This window comes from Mixophyes fleayi, chromosome 2 (genome assembly GCF_038048845.1).
Source record: "Mixophyes fleayi isolate aMixFle1 chromosome 2, aMixFle1.hap1, whole genome shotgun sequence".
NCBI classification, from domain to species: domain Eukaryota; kingdom Metazoa; phylum Chordata; class Amphibia; order Anura; family Limnodynastidae; genus Mixophyes; species Mixophyes fleayi.
The window spans coordinates 367,373,551-367,395,739 of NC_134403.1; the positions used below are offsets into that span (position 1 = coordinate 367,373,551).

Below are 22,189 nucleotides of genomic sequence, written 5' to 3' on the forward strand. Positions count from 1 at the left end.
TGCTGCATTAGTCCTGGGAGTGCATTTCAATTTGGGTAACTTTATAAAAGAACAAATCTAAATTAATTTATGTTTTAAAAACAATACTTCTCATGGTGAAAAAGTCTGCTTAATTTTGCCATTTCCAGGGCGCCGTACAAATAAGAAATAAAATGAAAATGCTTTAAAAAGCCCGTGTGGGCAAGCCTTATTGCACATAAATCAAATTCTGCTATATCTCATGCAAATAAATACAATCCACAACACTATATGTCTGCAGTTATTTCCTCTTATAGTTATATTGTCCTGATTTATGCTTGGTTTTCTGTTGCTAAGCGTTCAGTATTTGATGGACTATTAACCTACACTGTGCTGTGTGTAGGTTCTCTTATAAACCGCATCTTCTCTCTCCTCGCACAGTGCACCATGCCAGCGCGGTGGAGGTTTACGCGCCGGAGGAGGTATTTGTTGAGAATGGCACAAACGCCAAACTGTCCTGCACCTTCAAGTCAACAGAGGTGACCGGTACCTCAACGTCTGTCACATGGAGCTACACAGGGGAGGCGTCTGGATCAAAAAAGAGCTCGGTAAGACCGGTTTCTGCTCCTGCTTAATTTTTATTATGAAGAGTCCTGAGTTAGATACTTGTCTAATATAATATTCCTGTAGTACCACTGGCAGCCTGTATTTAGGGTGTCTCTGTATACGTTTTATATGGAAAATATATTGAGTACCTTCAGGCCTAAGCACATTGGGGTAATCTGCATTTTTAAGTTTAAACCGGAATACAGAAGAAACATTTTAGCATTATTGATTGTACTGTGTCCTCCATTACTTTTAGGTTTTTCATTATACTGGTGGAAAGTCCTACCCAGCGAAGGATGGCCCCTTTAAAGACCGGATCACCTGGGCCGGGGACCTCAATAAGAGGGATACGTCCATCACGATAGAAAAGATCAATTTTAGGGACAATGGCACCTATTCCTGTCAAGTCCTCAATCCCCCTGACATTGTGGGTTCTTACAAGGACATTAAACTCCGGGTTGTGGAGAAAGGTGAGTGATTGGTGTGAGTGAGAAACTGTTACGGCAGCACCTGTACAATGATTTTAGTGAGCCATATGGTAAAAGGCTCCATGTGACATAGCCAGCATGTGACCACAGAAGCTGCAATCATTGGCCGGTGATGGGCAGTGTTCCGATGACCAACCAAGTCCCTAGGAACCAGTGATAGGCTGGATTAGAATAAAGATTGGCAGCCTCCATTGTATATAGGAGAACTGTGCTTTTTATCTTTCGCTCTTTGCTCTGCTCCACCAATCTACTTATATATTAGAAGAAAGCTGTGAAAGCAATTACTGAGTGTATATTTTATGCTCTGTTTTATATATAATGGTTTTTAACCTCTGAAAATTAAATTACATGTATTAAACAGCCCGTATGTGCATTATTTTTATTTTTTTTAAAACATTTGACCTCCTTTCTTACAATAATGTCAGTGTACAATTGAAGCATATACATTACAATGACATTTTTTTACCAAGTGAATCCTTTTTAGTCGGTAAGCCGCATGCAGTAATAGCCCTCTATTGGCTTAATAGGTAAATGATATTTCATGTAAACAATTTATATCTGGATGTCGGCATATAAGGTGTAAATGGGAAAGCAACATTTAATTTAAAATAAAAAAACAACAGCTTTATATATATATAAATATACAGTAGTTTTGCATAGGCAAAGATGTATGATTTTTTTTTTTTTCCCAACCACATATGATTCATAGACTATAAATATCAGCAGGAAATACTTTGTACCTGCACTTTTGTGTGGCTTTGTAACATCAAGTGCTCATCATAGTGTTTATCCCAGTGATCTAAGTGCGTCCTTCCTTACTCACAGTCCAGTAATTCCATCTCTAGTGTGAGTCGTACGTTACTGGGTCGTTTTATCTCCAGTTATTTCTGCATTCACATTTTTACATTACATTCTTGTTATTATACTGTGGGGGAGTAATCGCATACGTTCATGACTGTGAAACATCCCATCAGGATAAGGCATGTTCATAATGCTGCAAGATAAGGGGTACATTCCTCTATCTTCATGTCTTATTTTCATGTAACACAGTCGTGCTTAGAGCAGACACTGGCATTCAAACTGGGCTCTCCGATAAGTCCATCAATTTTAAGCACTGAATGATTTCCTCTGTAAAGGCAAAATCTTTCTGTCCCTGGCCAATAGACATTAGAGCCTCTCTTCATTTTACTGGCTTTAGGGTCACGTCTATTTTAAGGATGTGAACTTGGTTCCAGGTGAAACCGTTTCAGTGCTTGTTAAAATAGCGATAAAGTGATTTCTGTGACAGAGGCAGTTGCATTAATACTGCCAGATTTAAGAAGGGTTAGACCAGTGTTGGCTAACCTGTGACACTCCAGATGTTGTGAAACTACAAGTCCCAGCATACCCTTCCAGCAATAAGCTGCTATATATTGGCAAAGCATGCTGGGACTTGTAGTTTCACAACACCTGGAGTGTCACAGGTCAGCCAACACTGGGTTAGACAGACCAAAGATGCAACAATCTGCGTTCTTAAGATGTCTTAAGTGCAGTCGTAGCAGCGGTTGTCTATTAATCACACTTTTGACAAGTAATTCAGACGAGTGTGAAATCGCTTAATAGCACAACACTGTAATACTTACTGCAGGTTTTCAGCAGTTTTGCTCCTTGTCTAATTTTGGCATGGCTTAGCAAACTACTCATAATTATTATTCATTTAAAGAAGTCATTATCAAGTGCATGCAAAAGCCTGGGGGTAAATGTATCAAGCTGAGAGTTTTCCGGCAGGTTTGAAAAACTAATCAGATTCTAGCTATCATTTATGTAGTACATTCTACTCTGGTAGCTAGAATCTGATTGGTTGCTATAGGCAACATCTCCACCTTTCAAACCCGCTGGAAAACTCTCAGCTTGATACATTTGCCCCCCTTGGTCTTGTTTCAAATGAGAGGAATGTGTCATTTTTAAGAGCCCATATGGTGATCTAAATGATAATGAAGCATTATAATGACTTGCATTGCGTGTGACCGTGTCTTTTGTCTTCCAGAGAATCTCCCAGTGTCCAACGTACCATTCCTGGTTGGTATAATATGTGCAGCAATTGGCGGCATCCTCCTGATTACCATCATTGTGTCTGCAGTGGTGATCACAAAGAAGAAAAGGTCTAGAAAGGATTACTCTGGGTAAGGTACTATGTCGAATACTTTAGCATTACGCTCCCACTTCAAAGACCCGTAACTGTACCCTGATAAAACTCCCTGGGCACCGTTTATGGACTGTAGATACCGTTTGTATCTAGATTTCCAGCAATTAAAAATAACCTTTCTATACCTTTCAGTAGAACGCTGTAATATGGCTCATGCCGTAGTACGTCACAATTCATCTATACAGATGTGTTCACGTTCCTGCATTGTGTTCTCAAGAAGGAGAAAAGCAATACCAATGCTGCAGTTATAGAGAGCGTTATAATTGTGGGACACACACTGATGTTTGGAGTATAGGTTATAGCCTAGGAAATAGCACACGTTGTGTTCTGTGAATGAACGTACTTATTGCACTGATTATCTCTATACACACGTTTCATTCGTTGCTGATGTTACACTTCCTGTTCAGGTTTGCAGTAAACCTGGTGCTGTCTGACATCTACAATCCAGCAATACTTTTCTTCTCATGTTGGTGATTTCTTTTAGCATTTACAGAACAGCCGACAAGTCCGGTCTGACTAGGTCACAAAGATTAGATCAGGGACTGGTAGTCCCTGGCGTTCCAGGAATGGCTGAGCCCCTATTATCGTTAATCAAACGTTGCCTGTCTTCAGGTTAAAGGTTAGCGGCTCAGCACTGGCGGTGCTGTGTAACAGTGTTTGCATGTGGATTGTGACTTTCGTGTGGTGCTTGTTTTTCTCTTCCTCTGACGTGCGCTTGTTGAAAGCAAAACATAAGGATTTCCTTAACGCACTGATTGTAGGCAGGTTAGAAAATATTATCCAAGCGTTACAGGTGTGTAAGCAGGATCCTGACAAAAGTGACAACCTGTAAACGGGGCTGAGAGAACGTAACTCTTCTAGTTTACAGGACGTTGTTTAAAAAAACTAAATTTTGTTTAGAGATATTGACCTGTGTGCTGCATTTGTATGTTGCCTTGTCTGTTGTCATATAAACATTGATGACATCTGCAGACACGGCTTTATTCAATGCATATACCTGAGCTTGTATGTTGCCATATCTAATAAAAATAAATGTCTGCCTAGAAGATAGAATTGTCTGAGAGGAGGTTTTCCTCTTAAAATCTGATGAAAACATTAGCGGAAAGTTTATATTCACCATTTACTCTTCAGGCTGCTAATAATGATTTGTAATTCTGATTCGTCATGGACTACCATGGCAACCACAGTCACATGATTTAGTGAGCAGAGGAGCTTTGGAATGCCTCTGAGCTCTGTACACCCCTCCCCCCCCCCCTCTCCCTCTGCTATCACATGACATGCTGAGCTTTGAGCCTGTGTGTGACTGGCAGCCATACTTTGTAACTACCAGAGAGACTTGTAGGACGGCTAAGAAACCTGACTATCAGATGCAAGCTTAAAAGGTTCTTGCTATTTAAAGAAAAAAATAGACTGTTTATTTTATATGGGATTGCATCTTTATCTTTTGTGACAGAATTTGGGCAAATAAAGAACATAAATAATTGTGTTTTAACCCTTAATCTGTCCCATCTAGACTTTCCGTAAGTATTAAGAAGTGTGTTGTGTAATGTTTCTATGCAGTGTGGATTTGAGTGATGAAGAATCTCTTCACATGAATGTAATCTGAGTTGCAGCATGCACATCTTCCAATTTAGGTGTTTTTACCCCTAGCCAGAATAACGGATTGCTGCCCCTCTACTAAATGCAGTTCTTGTTTGACTATGTGATTTAATGAAACCATTGATATGCTTTGCGGTTTGATTGTAGTGGCGTTATATGTTGTCCGTCTTCCACTGTACAATTTAGTATATTTATTCCAGGCCTGAATATATGTGAGGGGCGATTGTTCACAGCAGCCAATCAGAATCTAGCTGTCATTTTTTATCTTCGAAAAGTGTTCAGCAGATTGGTTATGTCCATGGGCACTAGTTTACATTAGGGTGCCCTGATTAATCCCAGATGATGCACTGGTTTGTTGTCACTGATGCAGAGATATTCTTAAAACATGCCGTTCCAGACTGTATCAGAGTCTTGTTTTGGACTGTTCCTTCATTATATGACACTCGCAGAAAATTGTTTCAGAAAAGCACATTTAGTTACTTTATCAGTGCTCAGCTGTCCTTAAACTTCAGTAGTTGCAATCCAAATATAAAAATGTTGGATTTCTCCCAAAATATTCTACATTTGGTTTTGAAAACTAGTGTAGGTTATCCTATTCCGTCACCACGCTATTGCGTGTCAGTGTAAGTTTTTAAAAATGATCGGGCATTTTTCTGTTAAACTGTTTTTGCACAAAACTTCAGGGCAACTTTTTTTTATAAATGCCCCTACATTTCTGCTCCTGGGGGGGGGGGAAGCAAATAAAAGCTACACACAGGCCATTAAAATAGGTTCTTTTTATTTTGCATGTTATATAATTGGTGTTAGATATGGGATAATGCATTCACTGCTGAAAATTATATGTATGTTCAAATCATAGTTCATGGAAAAAACAGAAGTAAGTTATTTTATATAGGCTATAGAAATACAAAGTGTCTTGTAATATCTGGGGTAATTTACAGAAGGCTGGAATGAATCAGAATTCACCATTTATACACAGATTTACAGGAGTTCCTACATCATTTGTCTAGTAACCTATATGCATAATGTGATCAATGTTGGCACTGTATAAGAAATAACATGACCTTTAATGTGATTAGATATTGGTAGGAACCTATTCAGCCTTTACGTCTATAGGATGCAGGATCAACGTTGACCTCTAATGTCTTTATAATTTACATTAGGGGTACATGTTAGCTTATATATTGTACAGAAAGGGATCTATGGAGGCAATGACCTGTGATCTCCTCCTCTGTTCTCATTACTTGCATGGCTTGATGCCTTTTTTCTATCTTTTATAAATCACTTAAAACCGCTCAAATAATACAATTAATCCTATTGAAGTTTGCATGGGGTTTTCTCTCCTCTCCTCTGCCTGGACACGATGCCAGTCTCTCGCTCTCCCTTGCAGACACGATTTAGGATCTAGACGATGGATTAAGACGATATAACTGGTGTATTTGACTCTACGGCTGCGTTTTCTCTCATGGTAACTCGGGAGGCTGGTACTTCATATCTTCTGTGTGTGCTTATTCCTCCGACCGCTTCCTGTCCCTGGCGAGCCGCACTAACGTTTTAACGTCTTGTCTTCCTGTTGCGTATTGTAGCCTTCACTAGTAGAACTCTTGTTCCCTAATGTGTGTTTTGTGCGCTTAGTAATGTGGGGAACTGAGAGACCTAGAACTAAAGGTGTTTGAAGAGTACATTGCTCTTAATTAGAGATGTAAGTTAGACACTAAGTAGTATCGCTGAGATATCTACTAACCAATGTGAAACCGCTAACTACGCTTTATCTGCCAGTAGATATTTTCTCTGCCATAACCTGGTTAATATCTCCACTTAAATGTTTAGAGAGCAGAAGCACTGCTGGGGATCCCAGACATGGGGTCTCTATAATTAGTTTTGGGTAGGGGTAGTTCTTTTAGTTGTTGTCACCATTCCACTGCACAGCAGGGGCTGCTGTCATTCAGGGGGGGGGGTCCTTGGAGTGGGTGTCAGAAGGGAGATGAGCAACTCTGAACAGGGCTCCAGCACCAGCTTTTCTCCGCTTCATGGGGACCTCCCTGTGGCATAAACTTGACCAGCAGAAATCGTAGAGCACAATCTAGTAGTTGTGTAGCTGCATCGCCCATACACACCGCAAACGGCAATTTTCTCTGCTTTGGTGAAACGGCTGAAGTCCGCTCACTCAGGTGTCAGTCAAGGTGCTTGCACATAAATTAGTTTTTCAAATGAGACACTTGGCAGGTGAATCTCATGTGATTCTTGCCGTAATTACAGCAGACTGTTTCTTCTACACATTAGTTTATAGACTATAACAAGGATCATAACTTGCAGGTGAAGGTTTCTACCCATTGTAGTTGGGGGTCCTAGTTTCTGCTGCTTAGTGGTGTGCTGCGCTCTTCTCCACATCCTGTGACTAAATGCTTATTCTGTGTTATGTTCACATTCCCCAGTCCTGTGAAATCCATTTTGTGATTTGTTTGACCATTATTTGTTGCTCATTATTTCATCATTTGTTTTATTTTTGTGTTTTACTTCTTCCCTTCCCCCTTTCTTTTCTTTTTTTTTTTTTTTCTTCTGCTTTTGCCTTTTGTTTGTTCTTCAACAATCATTTCCTCTCTGTCACCTCTTGTGGTCTGACTTCTTGTCCACCTGTCGAATGGTATACGCTCCAATGCACCTGTACTTGCTTCCTGCTGGGGGCAGCTGCAGCACGACGGAAAGCTTGATGTCGCCCGTTAAGCAGCCGCCACGCAAGTCTCCCTCTGACGCTGAGGCTTTGGTAACCAACGTTCCCTCTGGAACTGTACAGGTAAATGTTTAGTAAAAGTGATAACCTGGTAAAAGGATTTCCCACGTTCGGAAGACTTTGACTTACTGGCTTGCACATGTACCTCTGCAACTTTTAGAAAGTACTTTACTGTGTCTATACTTTTTCAGACAGTGGTTATCGGCGGGATGGTTATTTTCCTCACTGAGGGACAGAGCCATAACTAGGCATTTAAGTGCCCTGTTGAGAGAGAGCGCTGTCTCCCCTCCCCCTCCCCCCCCCTTCCCCATTGGTAAGAGTGATTGTAAATACCATCTACTGTAGGGGTGTGATACCTCAACCTCCTCCCTCTCCAGACTCCACACATTCCTCAAGTTTAGTCATCTTACTGATCATTTGGTCAGCGTGGAAGGGTGTGATTATCCCTGTGCTTCACCTCGGCCCTTTCTCCTCAAACCCGCTGGAAATGCAGTGTGCATCACTGGTAAGTGCATGCAGCTCCACCCTTCCCTAGCAAAGCAGTGCGGAGCAGGATAATCGGGACCAAGTCCAGAGACCGTGGCCATTCCAGCAAAACTAAAACTTTCCCGCCAGATTGGCAACAGTTGGAGGACTGTACTGCTCTCTCCTACCTGTTCTTGCAGCCTTCACTACCTAGTGCTGCTGCTGGTGTCTTGAGCTCAGTTACTGATTGGCCGGATCCTGGAATGTTGGGGTCCAGTTTAAAACAGAGAGTTGTTACTATTCACCTCTTGGAAAGCTGAGCAATAAGTTGAACGATCTAGGTCTCCCCCCAACCATGCCAATATAAAATCATCCTGAAATTAAAGTAAGTGTTTATGTTTAATAAACGGGCCTCCTTCCCCCTCAGCCAGCCCCACCAGCTCTGACGTTAATTCACATTTATTAAATAGGCCTATTTTCCATAACCAGTAAATATCCAGTTTAATAGCATTAAAATTTCTGCAGCGAGCCCCAGCATTAATTTAGTAGGTCTGGCATTTAATAGAACTCAAATTGCATTGTCACTGTGCCAGTCAGCGGCCCCGTGTCGCTCCTCACATCTGAGCAAGCGCCACCCTCAAGTTTATGCCCTGTGTGGTGGCTTGTCCTGAGCCCCGACATAATTACTGCCCTGCCGTGGGGTACTACAAAACTCTGCTGTGCTCTGTTCTAGACACAGTTGTCCTGTGATACAACGCAAAGCTGCTCGGAAACAATCTGTCCGATGTAAAGATCTAAAAAAAGCAAGAGAGGCCTAAAAGATAAATAAAATTATTTTAGCAAAAGTTGCAAGAGGGTGTGTACAAGCTAATGTCATCTGAAGGTGGGTAACTCCTTGAAGAGAGCAGAGCTCTAGCAGCTGGGATTATACAACATATATATTGCGTAAAGCATTGCATGTATCCACGAGGTTATTAAATTGAGGAACGGCCGGTTGGTTGGTGACTGAACTAGTGACATTCTCCACAGTTTTGTTCAGCAGACTGTTCTCTTTCTTGGTATTCATCACTGCTTCTACTCAGTGTATCGAGGTTCTCACTAAACAATTACCACATTTATACTGACCGCTTGCTGCTCTGCCGCAGTAAAATAACTTAATGGAGGTGGGCTCCAGGGCTTGGTGGTGACAGTTTTCTATGACTGCTGTACACTCGCCGCCATTGTTGTACCCAAGTTCTCATGGAGTGAATGCATATATTGGCAGCAGTATGCAGGGGATCCCAGTGACCTCATGATGACCTCACCAGGGATTTCCTGAGTGGTGGAGATTCCGTATCACAGTGCAAGCTGCTATTAGTACCAAGTCTGTTGTTGGTGTGTATGGGAGAATTATCTGCACTTTTCAGACTCTCCCATCACTGTATGAGGCAAGAGTAAATACATCTTTGGCATTAATGAAAAGGTAAATTAATAGATATGAAAAGCGCCTCCATATTAAAGTGTAATGGAGTATATAGGGGACCAAATGTATGATTTTGTAGTATTTTAATAACATTAGCATGGTAGTATTAGAGGCTTTTCCAAAGCACGGAAAGGAGGAGGAAGCCAGGCATTTAACTCAATCAATTTATTTTAAGAATATGGAGTAAATTAGGTATTACAAGTCCTGGGATAATTGCTTGGGAAAACACTGACAGGTGAAATTGGGGAGGATGTGTCACTTATGACGTACAATCTTTTTTTTTTTTTAAATAATAATAATAATGAGAAACCGAGCTGCGGAGGAGGAACACAGGATTTCCTCTGCTGGAGGATAACACTGCACCCCCGTGAGAGGAGAAAATTCAAACCAAAAATCACCTACTCTAGAAAGACTTTGAATGACACATCTGGTTCATGGGACTACTGGAACGGGCTAGAGAGTCCAGTCCTGAATGCTGTCTGGCAAAATGTTTGCTGTGGAAAGTCCAGAATCTCCTGTATCGGGAGGTAAACACACTTAGTGCCAAGTTTCTACACTATAAGATCAGACACGTTGTACCCACGTTAGCCAGACAGGAGGGTCCGCTGAAATTTGAACAACAGAACCGCTGCTGTCTTTTTGGATTTTCCTGTGGACACGCAGAGGAGTAGAGTCCAGTTTGCCCCGGTCAAGAGGAAACTAAGGTATCTTCAATCCCCTTATTCAATGCTGTTTCAGGCCAGACTCCCGAGTTCTGGCGAACGCAGTCAGGTTGCGTATTTAAAGTCTCCTGGCGAAGCCGCAGACTGGGTAACTCGCAACCACCAAAAGCGCAAGATGCACCGCGTTCCATATATATTTGCAGTTACACGTTGAACAAGCTGAATTAAATGTTATAGAATTTGGAAAGGGGGGCGCAGTCTAGCTGGGACATTCCTAAATTTATCAATGCTTTAGTAGTTATTTCTTACACAAAGAGGTTCACAAACATTTAATATCTATTTAATATACACACATATGAAGCACTTACCAGATGACGATTGGCATTATATGTTGAGATATGCCCACGATGCCACCATGTTAGATTCCAGCAAGTATAGATATGTATCTTACACACACTGTACCTAACACACTCTTTAGAATACATAGCTGTGGCAAGGGCACTGACCCAACTTGTCCCAAATGTAGGTGAGAGAGAGGGTCATTTTTACTATGGTCGTGTTCTACGGTACATGACCTAGAGTTGTGTCCTTGTTCTCCTACAGAGGATGTAGATTTGGCTTATTCCCAGTATGTTTATAGTAAGGACCTGTATGACTTCAGAACGCCCCAGTATTCATTAATGGGAAACGTTGGGAAACAATACTTTGGGACATGAGTGATCACAGAGTGCGTGTTCCATGTGTACATGAAATACAGGTTAACATGGGTAGATCTCCGTATTTGCCAATGTGTGAGAGTCTCTTTAACGAGGCAGCGCCAGTGTGTCCTTGGGCAGTGTCTAGACGGACATTTAGTGCTACATGTGCTTGACGTTACAGATGATTATTAATTCCATCTGTGCTCAGACTAAAAGTCACATGGATCTCCAAGCAGCCGCCTGTGTTATCCATCCCTGATACAACGCAACTGTCCCAGCCAAGGAAGTAGCAAATCTCTGCAGCCAAACTGACATCACAGTCAAGGACGTTTTGTAAAAGTTTTGCATTGACGGCATTGTTTGTCCACTTATATTACAATTCTCTATGCGGTCCTGTTGGGTGGAGCTGATAATTACTACTACATTCTTAATGGATTGTGTTCTATAAATAACCCTATGTGTACCTGTAACATTTATGTGTTTGTCCAGATCCACAGGGGTCTTGTGCGGTGGTCAAAATATCTCAGTTAACCCCAAAACTGGTCGTAAACATGTCGCACACAATCTCAGGCATATTTGTCATCCTCTTAATGGGAATCATTAAGTTGGGGGTATTTTCAGAGTTCCTTTCAAATTTTGGAGATGGCTCCATAGTTTAGGAGCTGGATAGTGGGCAATATTGTTTGAACCTGATGGGTTTTGTGTGTTTGTTCTACGTTTCCTGTTTGTTAAATGATGAGAGAACATTGTTGGAGTTGGTCCATAGCAGCATTTTCATCCTGTCCAGTTGCTGGAGTTTGTGTAGTATCACTGCAGGTCAGAGATGCGTCTGGCTAATACCGACCATTGTACTTGCTGGTTTTGTCTGATCTGTTTGCACAGTGGACCAATTCCCTCAGCCATCCTTGATTTTAATGGGCAGACGGGGAAGTCAGTTATGTGAATCTCTTCTACTGCAGAAGACTGTCATGGGGGGGGGGATTCCATTTGGCACAAGGTGTTTTCGAAGTGTCCATGTAGACACCTGGTGCCGATGTGCTGGCAGGAGAAATGAGCGGAGATTCCTACCGCACTTACCTGCGATTTCTTTGAGCCACATGGCCGCCAATTGAATATACCCATTAAAATGGTATAGAAGAGGAACTTCCTATGTAAGCTTAGGTGTCAAGAAGACTTTTCATAAACCTGTCTGTGTAGTATATATGTTGATATCCTAGTCAAATATTTCAGGTGATTATCTACTGGATAAAATCTGCTGTTTTGACACTGTAGGACACTTTGTGGAGACTGATGCAACCCTAATAAAATCAAAGCCAGTGTTTGGCTATGTGGGCTACAGCAATTTTGTGCGGTTAACATCCAGTTTGTTTACCTAAACGTACGTATACGTTAAACGAAAAAACATGCTGTCATATGGGGTACATTGATCACTGATTCTACTCTGACCAGTTTCTTATTATAGGAATAACTTATCTCAACCTGTCTTTTCCCAGGGGCCGGTAATTTACGCTCAGCTGGATCACTCTGGAAAAGCCGGCAACCAGATCAACAAATCAGACACCGTGGTCTACGCCGACATCCGAAAGAACTGCTGACTTTCCGGTCTCAGACATATATTCCATAGACTACTGTTTAATACGGGACTTTACGTGGCACAAAACGATTGTCAATCACAAGCCATTGCGTGGCTTTCGCCACCCGGGATCGATGCATGCGACTGTAGAGATGTGTATTGTATATGTACGTACAGCAGGCTGCATCACGGAGTACGCTTCAGGGAGTACTTGCGCTATTTAAGAATATTCAGTGATGGTCTTAGGTTAGGTTGAATTGTTTGCAACACGAAATTAAACGGTGTTAACCTCCCCATTTTTTTTTAAAAAAGAAACAAACAATTTTTTGGGCTGGTTTCCTAGTTTATATACCTTTCTGAAACAGACAATAATATACAGGTGCTTACTGAAACAGCTTTGTCAATCGATTGTTCTGTTTAATGAATGGTGATATTAGAGGTTTTTTTCCAATTCGTACGAGCTGGTCTGTGTACCACGTACATTTTTTATCTGCAAAAATACTTCTGTGAATTATATCTGTAACCTGCTCCACATTACTGCAAGAAGACCTATATTCTGTATTCTAGATTTATCTAAACGCTGAAATGAAACTATCCCTAAATAAGTGCAATTAATCTCTTGAATAATACACTCCAGATGAATCTGTTTCTGTATCCTATTTGTACAGTATTTTCCCCTTCTGCATATAAAGCTTTTCTGAGACTGTAGGACCAAATAACGCATTCTGTATGTTACAAGAAATGTTTATTAGATCTGGGGAAATCTGTCCTCCGCCACCTGATTGTGTAGACACGGTGAGAGAGACACTGATAGTGTAACCTGTAGAAAGCTATTCGCTGCAAACGTTGTCCTGTACCTCGGTCCTGCTCATAGTAATCGCTTGTCTTCTGTACCTGTGAAGTGACCTGTTAAACTCTCTGATTTAATTGAACTTTGTAAATACTCTATTTAATCTAACTCAGAGACCAATGCTGCATGTCTGACTGTGCTTTGCCATATTTTTATAATATATTTAAAGAAAAATGTTAAAACTGGAAAAAGGGAGAACGTATTAGATGGGTCGGGGTCAAGAACTGTCCGATGAGGTGGGAGACTGACCAAACGATTACAGTTAGAGAAAATAGCTACGTTCCCTCACTGTAAAATTCCATATGTTGAACGTAAAGTTGCATATTGATGGAGCGTGGACCTGTCGTCTAAATGCAGTGGGCTGACCCAACATTCGGGGATAAAGCAGCATTTCAATCCACTAGGAACCAGTGACGTCAATGAGACACTTCTGTGCCTCACGCCTCGCTGAATATTTGTTCAGCCCACAAAATGTTAGTGACTGCTCAAATAACCTTCTGCCCAATTTAAATCATTGTGCAGATTGCTACAAATTTTTGGAATCCCGATCAGTATATCTGCCAGAAATTGTCTGTTGAAACCTCAGACAGTGTTGGAGGACACTATAAATAAAAATAAGTGTTTTTAATCCTCTGCGGTTACAAAATAAAAAGAGTTTAAATCGAACACAGATGAGTAGACGGTAATATGTGGCCTGGAGCCGGTTAAAAATGGGCTCGGGGTCAGGAAATCTCCACTATGTTTAGGTGACTCGCCTACAACCCATTGTGTAGGTGCCATTGTGTAATTAGTGTAAATTGTACAAGCTGTTTTAAATTTTACTTGTATCTTTGTTTTAGATATTGTGTTTTGGAATATTAGCTAATGCTGGTTTCAGACATTTTGTATTCCCCTTTGAGTAGTGGTGTCAGTCTTTATATCAAAAACCATATTTAAGAAGTAATTGTAACCACGATTATTTTACACTGACAATTATGTTAATATTAAGGATTTGCCTACCAGATGTAATCATGTTAAAGGATAACCACTCAAATGACCATCTTCCTAATTCAAATAATTTTGCTGAGTACTAGAATTTACTGGTGTCCTGATACTTAAAATATGACTTCTACCTGAAATTGCCTGTTGAAACCTCAAAACACACTGTTACTCCAATATAGCAGGCTGTGAATAGCTGACCTCTCAACCAGAACCAAGGAAACAATCGGTGCAGTCCATGATTATTTCCAGAGTTATTAAAGTAGATCAATTATTTGCAAACTGTTAAATTGCAGCAACCACATGTTTTGAAGTTACATCTCTTAGCAGGTGATTTCAGGAAAAAGTACTTTAAGTGCTGTGGATTATATATTATTGGGGCAGTATAGAACGTGGTATTCTTTCTCCAACCCTTCTGTTATCTGCTTTGTGAAAACGGTTTTTACACAGAGATTGCTAATCAATGGAACAGAGAGGTAGAATTAATACCCACATATACATACTCCTAAGGCAGACTGTCTCATATGTCTGCACAACATTTCTCTGATTTAACCCCTTGACTGCTAACTGCATGTGGGATTCACTCTCTATGCAGCCCAAAATTGCACAGGGAGAGTCCCATGAAACACCACCAATCATTGTTTACCGTTTGAAAAAGGATAGTCCCGTCTTTCAAAAAAAGGGAGCCTCTTTTATTTATTGTTTTATCATGAGTGATCACCACGTATGTAAATAAAAGTAATCATTGCATTTTTATTTTTTTTCTTTCTACTCCTGACTCCCGTTTACATTAGGTTAACCAATACAAATCAGGTGTCATTCTTATCGGTAAACCACCTAATAATAATTTCAATTTCAATGGTTTGCACAACTTTAAGTAAACTAAAGATTGCAAAACCTTTTTTCTCTCTTGCGCCACCACCTGGAAACTAATGTGCATTACAGTTAGAAATGTAATCGATCCCTCATTTGATTCAGTAGGTTCATTATTTTGCTAAATAGTAAGCCTTTCCCAACTTTAAAAAAAAAAAAAAAAAAATTGTTCCTCTGCAGCCTTTACAATGCCCTCATTTCATGTTTCAAAATCAAATCAAATAAAATCATATCCGTAGTGATAGTATCATAGCAGATGCCTGTATCACAAGTCAACCCATACAAATGGAGCGCTATTAAGAAAGGCAGAACAATCTCCAACTGTGCACCCAACTTGCCACTTTCTGAAACCACTGCGTATTCTAGTCCTGGGTTAGAAAGACACTAGTGGTATTTTCTGAAAATGCAAAGTCTTACGACTAAAACCGATATGGTTTGTGTGGATTCTGTGCAGAAAAACAATAGTAATATTGAACTTATTTGACAAACCTGAAAGTGGCAAAATAGACTCATCACAGGGGTGAAAAAAAACCCCAATTGCCTCAGCAGTGAAGGGTTAAAAGAATGTCTAAACAAATGTAAATTATGTCTCCTGCCTAGCTAAATATTTTGTTCTTAAATACACAAAAGGTGACTGGTCGTCTTCAATAGAAAATAGGACCTCGGGCATCAATGTGGGATATATTTAAGTGATGGGGTTGGAATGATCCTGACAATATTGACATAAGGATTCCTCACCATGTGTTGTTTTTTTTTAATTCTTTGTTTTCTGTAAATCCTATCCTCCAGTATTTTTGCAATTGTCAAACACTTCCTGTCCTCTGTAAAAGCTGTTATTACTTCGTGTCTTCACGTTTGTAAACTGGAATTTTATTTTGTATTCATTTCTTGAATTGCATTCGTATGTTGTCCGCTGTAAGATGTGTGGGTCAAAGCCCGTTTGTCTTTCAGGTCTGCAAACTCTGCGCTCGTCTGCAGAAGATCCGACGGATGCCCTCCTTGGGGGGCCATTGATACCGGCAGGTGGAGTAGAGATTTCATAGGAATGCAATTGTAAAAGGATATTTTCTGTATTTTTACAGTTAATTATACTGGAATAAACTTATTTTAACACTGGTCTGTTACATTTACATCTTTGCAGTAACTGGGTCCTTCAGGATGAAAGAGGGAAATTACAATATACCTTTAATGTGATTGCTTGTCTACTTACCCTACCTGGCTTCTGGAAGGGAGGAGGTGGGTGCATCAAATAGGTGATGCAATTGAATTATCAAACTCCACCCACCTCTAACCTGTGAAACTCATCAGTGTTTACTGGTGTGGGCGGAGCTTGATCATATGATTTGCATTATCTTCTGTTCACCTTGCAACAGGTAAACTAAACTCTCCAGGAGCTATTGGTTCAGCTTACTATTGATTTAGCTATTGAAAGAATGTCCAATAATGTGGAGATGTCCTTTAAGCTGTCCATACAAAGTGATTTAGATGGTCAATTTGGTTGTTTTAGGACAAATTGATGCCACATTGCTGTAGATCGATTTAAATGTCGATCTGGACAATCTGCCAATGTAGTCCCTGACTGACTGCACAATCCGGACCCCCATGTGATCTGTACAATTTGGTCACACGTGACTAAAATGACCATCAGCTTGAATGGTGTATCTGTTTTATTTTGTTGTGAATTGGTTTCTCTGGAAACAGCTGAGCTGATATCTGCAGAAGACAAGATTACCTGATCATCCTCAAATGCAAGCTGTCCAATGTAGTTTTATTTGTGGAGAGGAGGCTGCTTAGGTTAGTAAATGGGGAAGTTGCACCATGTTGTTTAACGCTGGGTCCGCATCAACGCTTGAGATGCTTGCAGTCTCCTAGGTAACATGGACTTTCTAAAAATGAATATTTGTGGTTCCGTATAGCATAGTTGAGTCGGTGTCAAAACCTGCATTGCTAACATGCTTTGCTTTGTTCTAAAGCAGCACCTTCTAGCCGCTGTTAAAGTGCTTTCAATATGTTTGATGGGGAAAGGGTAACTATATCAGTCTGTACACCATATCTTTAAGATAAGTACAGTCTGTAATACTAAGCTCTGCGTTGTACATTGAGGCTTCAATGTTTGTTAGTCTAGTCTGTCAGCGGGTGCCAGCTTGCGCCAGCTTTTCCCACCTTCAATACTCCCAGATATGTCAGTTTCTGCTGTGCCCAAAGCAGTAAATTAACTTTAACTGAATCTTTACAAGGAAGGGCAGTGAGGAGAGACGTTTATTTTTATTTTTTTCATGCCGCAGTTGAAGGTTTTTTTTTTCGTCATTGTTGCTGCCTGATTGTGTGCTTTCAATTAAATACAAGACCTTAATCTATAATGTACTTTGCATTGTGAAAGAAACTTGCTGCAGTATCTAGCGCTTTCCAAGTATTCTCCCATGTCATGGCTAAAGCGGCTGTCTGGACATTAAAGGCTCATTCCCACGACCATTGAGTCAGAATTTGCTGATGTGGTGTGCACTGGAGCATGCAATCGGCCGCAATGTCTCCGGGGACACATTTTACTGAAATCTTGGCTCATTTTCTCTTGCATCCTATAGCCATGCAATGGAAAATGAGTGGCGATTTTAGTACCATATTAACCCGGCCTAGCAGCACCTCACGGCTAATTGAATCTTCCCCCATGTGTATGATCTGTATATCATGACCATTCTGACTTTTGGCAATTCTGACCATGGTATACCACCCGGTGGGACATGAGATATTGTTGCGGTCAAATAACCACTTAGAATAAAGTAAGGAAATGGATAAGGTCCAGTATTTAGTGGAGTATCAGCGTGTTGGACTACAGCAGGGACACCACAATGAGCTTTGGCTACGTGCTGTAATTACGTGGTGTTGAACATCAATGGAGTGATTTTGTATTGAGACGTGAAGGATAATAAAACCATGTAAAGCATAGTCCTGTAGTGCCACGGCACAACCAAACATGGGAGACCGAGGGAGAGCATCATGCAGAAACAGATATATAGATAGAAATTTTATTTATTATATTTTGCTGTGTGATGGTTGTAAATTCATAAATAGGCCCTTCAACAACCAATTCATCTAGTGAGAAAACTGTTTTGTTTCCCCCTCCCTGCAGCGGTAAACAGACCTCTCTCGCCACAATTTATCAAAAAATATAGTCAATGCAGCTGAGAAGTACTTGTTGATACTGAACCAGAGTGGTAAAGTCTAATATACTGTTTTGCTGGTGCCAGTCTCCACAGATGTGTCATTCGAGCGCAGCAGAATGGAAAGCCAAGATTTGGTTCGGTTCCACTTGTTAGTTTTTGGTTTTTTTTTGTTTTTTTTTTACCTTAAAGTTTTAAAATAAAATATTTCAAAACCTTAGCCGTTAAATATGTTTTCAAATAATAAGCCTATTTTTTTTTATTTTATTTTTGTTTCTAATGACTTTCATCAATGGATCCTGAATACCATCATGGAAAGGTAAGTGGTGACTTTAATCTGTATGTTAAGGACAAAGATCAGCGCTAGGTGTTCTGCCTCCAGGACTATGTGCCCTCCTGTTCAGGATGCCAAGATGTGTATGTTCAGGCACCTGACCACAGCTGGGTAGTAATTCATTTAGGGCCTCAGATGTTGGCGTGAGGATCAAACACAATCACCACAACTGTGCATCATCCAGCTTTACTTTATACTTGGGATACCAGCACTTTGGATTGAACTAGCCCCGCACTTAGATCTCCAATCATTTTTTGTGTGAGCCATTTTACTTTGTTTTTTAAAATGTGACCAATCATCCCAGGTTGTTCCTCAGTGACTGCTCTGTGAATAACAGCTGTAAGGACACCAGCAGTCTGCACTGTGGCTGGATCAGCAGTGACTAATCTCACTGACTCGTAGTGTTCCCAGAGTGTAGGGGGAGGGCTAGATTGTTAAAGGGACACTGTACCTCCCTAAACTGCTGCTGAGGTGGGTAACCTGGGGCTGTCCAGCTGTGGTGGTACCGAGGGTCTATCATGGTCTGTCAGCCAGCGACGGCTCCCCTAATCCTGACCCACACTACCAGGCTCAGGGGTGTAGGGAGAGCTGGAGAGGGACTCGCAGGTATATTTGTAAAGGAGTCTTTTGGAGTGGAAGTATTTTTTATTTAGCAATTAACATTGGGTTGTGTACTTTCGTGGGGGGAAGTAATTGGGGTTAATCAATAAGTAGGTGGTCTGAGAGATTGTATTCACCTGAAGGTGCTGCAATAAATTTAAATGATTTACAAATGCAAAATACATGGAATTTTTTACAGAAAGTTAGCCATAGCTCTCAGCTTTGTGAAATTCCCTGCAAGGATTGAAGTGGACTTGTCATGTAGGGGCATGCCACACCCTTTCCTGTAACAGTTATTCCCCCCCCACTCACCCCTATAGCACATACTTGCCAACTGTCCTGGAATGTCTGGGAATTTCCTGTATTCCAAATTGGAAGCACCTCCTCTCCCCTCTGATCTCCCGTAGGGGCAAAATCAAAAGTAGGCAAGTATGCTGTAACATTTTCTCTGCAGTATGTACCCCAGGTTCCCCTATATATCGCCAGGTACCTGTGGGCCTCGGGGGGGGGGTCCATGCAGTATGTATCTCTGGCCTATATGAGTCACGGTGCCCTTCTCCCTGCTCTCATGAGAAGCCTCCACCAGTTAGTGTAATACCCGGAAACTACTGTGCACTAGGGCCCTGTGGAACAGGACTGTGTCACAGCGTGAGACAGGAGAGACTCTAGGACCCAGAGAAAACTCAGGCTGTGAGGCTGCTGAAAAGTTCCTAGGATTTTGAGACAGATACTGTTGGGAAGAGGAGCCTCCGAGAGTGAGTGAGCACTGACATTGTGAAAGGTGACCTCGTGTTGGTGCTGTTGTGAGGTCAGTGTTGCTTCTGAGAGTTACATTGCAAAGAACTGAGGTGTATTGTCAGCCAGAGCACTGTAGGTGCAAAGACTTGAGTACAAGAGCTGACACCAGTAAGTCAGATTGGAACGGACAACTATCTACACAACAGGAAACAGGTCTGTGTAATTAAATGGCTTGTGTGTGCTCACTCACTTCACAGTATTAAGCGCTGCAAGCTACATTTACAGAGACATTTGTTTAACAAGAGGGGTGCATTACCCAATCTCCCCGTACATACATGAAGCGTGACCCCAGTTATAACTAAATTACAGACTGAATCGCCAGTGCCTACTCTGAAGTAAACACTGGTGTGGGAAGCATTGTTTAACCCATCATACCCTGAATATGCTAGCAAAGGAACAGCATCATTCCTGACTTTCTCCTGCAAGATAGAGATTAAAGCACAGTGATAATAGCCCTGACATTGTGTTATACCGGAGCCAATAATTTCATGTTTTTGATCGCTGTACAGAAGTTACAAGACTGCCATCATAATTATTCACAGGGGCACCCAACCAAAATTGAGTCTTATAAGTACAAGTGCCTCCTGTCCAGTTCTAAGGTGTACACTTACAAAAGTCTGGTCTGTAAAGGCCATTCGCTCCGCTGAGGATGGACTTCTTTAAAGGGATTCATTGACTGTGATATCATTTGCTTGTGGTGTATTGTTTGAAATGAATGTTCTTTATGGAATTAGGGACTAGAACTGTATTATTGTGTTCTCAAGACAGTTTATGTGACTTCACTTATTCCAGGGTTAGAGTATTACGGCCGCAGCGCAGAATGCTGTTGAGTCTCTGGCCACATGACTGTTATCAAAAAGTACTCCGGGTACTGTGAAGCATAGTTGTAAACAAACTGTTTACAGGGGTATTGTCATATAAGAACATTATTAATGCGTTTGTTATTCTGGAAGGAATCATTCTTGATCCAGACAGATTCTTAGCTACGTATTGTTCCTGTATAATTAATCTGACATCACTGCATTCGTTTGGTGTCCTACTTGTATTGGGGTCTCGGGGGTTCTCTGTCCCACTGCCGTGCCTGAAAGAAGAGCACCCAGAGATGAGGCACAATCCTATTAACACCCGCCTCTAGGGGTGTCACACTAGTGCAACTAGATTTGAGGGGGAATGAAAACATCCAAAGAGGTGCAAAAGTGCAATAACCACATTAGTGCCACCCTCCTACAACCTTGATGCCACCCCTTTTATTAAATTAAACCTTTCAGTTTTTCTCCCAGAATACTGCTCGATGTAGTTTCCTTTGTGGATTGCATTCACTTCATTAGCAGGAGAGTGAGGTCACATCGGGACTGTCTTATTACTTGTGTAATTTAATTTTTGTTTCAAAATGTTTTTTTTAATGCTGAGCCTAAACATACAGTTCACCACTGGAGTGTACCTGATGTTTGGAGTTCTACAGGACAATGGACGAGATGCTTTACTCATCAATGGATAAATATAGAGAATACTATCTTGTGTGGTTCAAGTGGCTTAAATTCAAGGATTCACCATTCTATACTCGGTGAAATAACTGAACCCGCTTACCTATCCCCCCCTCCCCTGGACCTACCTATCCTTCCCCCTTTTACCCGCCTTTATTCTTTCCCCCATCCTCACTACTAAATGAGGTGTTCGCAAATACAAGCCAGTGTGGCACCTCTGCTTTGCGCTTTCTGTAAATGAGATCCTATGCCTGATGAGTATAGGGGAGGTGAGTTCAGGCCTCGATTTTGAGGAAGACTTTATGGGCCTAGGATAGGAGAATTGTTCATCACACGTGCCTACCCCCTCTTGGAGTGCCAGGCACTCTCCAGGATGGAGGCGGGGCTTAAGGACGGGATTTGTGCCGTTAAGCCTCACCATGTAATGCCATGATGCATGACAGAGGGCATCCTCTCCCACACTTACCAGCTTTTCCTACCCTCTGGGATCTCCTGGAGGTGAGAGAGGAAAAGTTGGCAAGTATTTTCTTACGTATGTCTCCCTGCTTGAAAAATAATATATTTTAATTCAAACCTAATTTCTTTTATTTCACTACATTACAAATAGACGGCGTTGGCAATGTTTGAAAATCTTTTCCGTGGGCATTTTGCCAGTAGGGAGGTACAGTCCCCGTGGAGCCTGGTGCA

General features: G+C 41.3%; 1 protein-coding gene across 1 annotated transcript in view; it reads left to right on the forward strand.

Annotated features, from left to right (window-relative positions):
• The window catches only part of MPZL1 (myelin protein zero like 1), a 29,184-nt gene extending 12,940 nt beyond the window's left edge, over positions 1-16,244 (forward strand). Inside the window, exons 2-6 of the mRNA XM_075197371.1 lie at positions 400-566; positions 821-1,034; positions 3,079-3,214; positions 7,525-7,630; positions 12,348-16,244. Of these exons, the coding sequence (XP_075053472.1) occupies positions 400-566; positions 821-1,034; positions 3,079-3,214; positions 7,525-7,630; positions 12,348-12,449 (725 nt within the window). The 3' untranslated portion in view covers positions 12,450-16,244. The remainder of the gene's footprint in view (positions 1-399; positions 567-820; positions 1,035-3,078; positions 3,215-7,524; positions 7,631-12,347) is intronic.
• Positions 16,245-22,189: the final 5,945 nt, after the last annotated feature.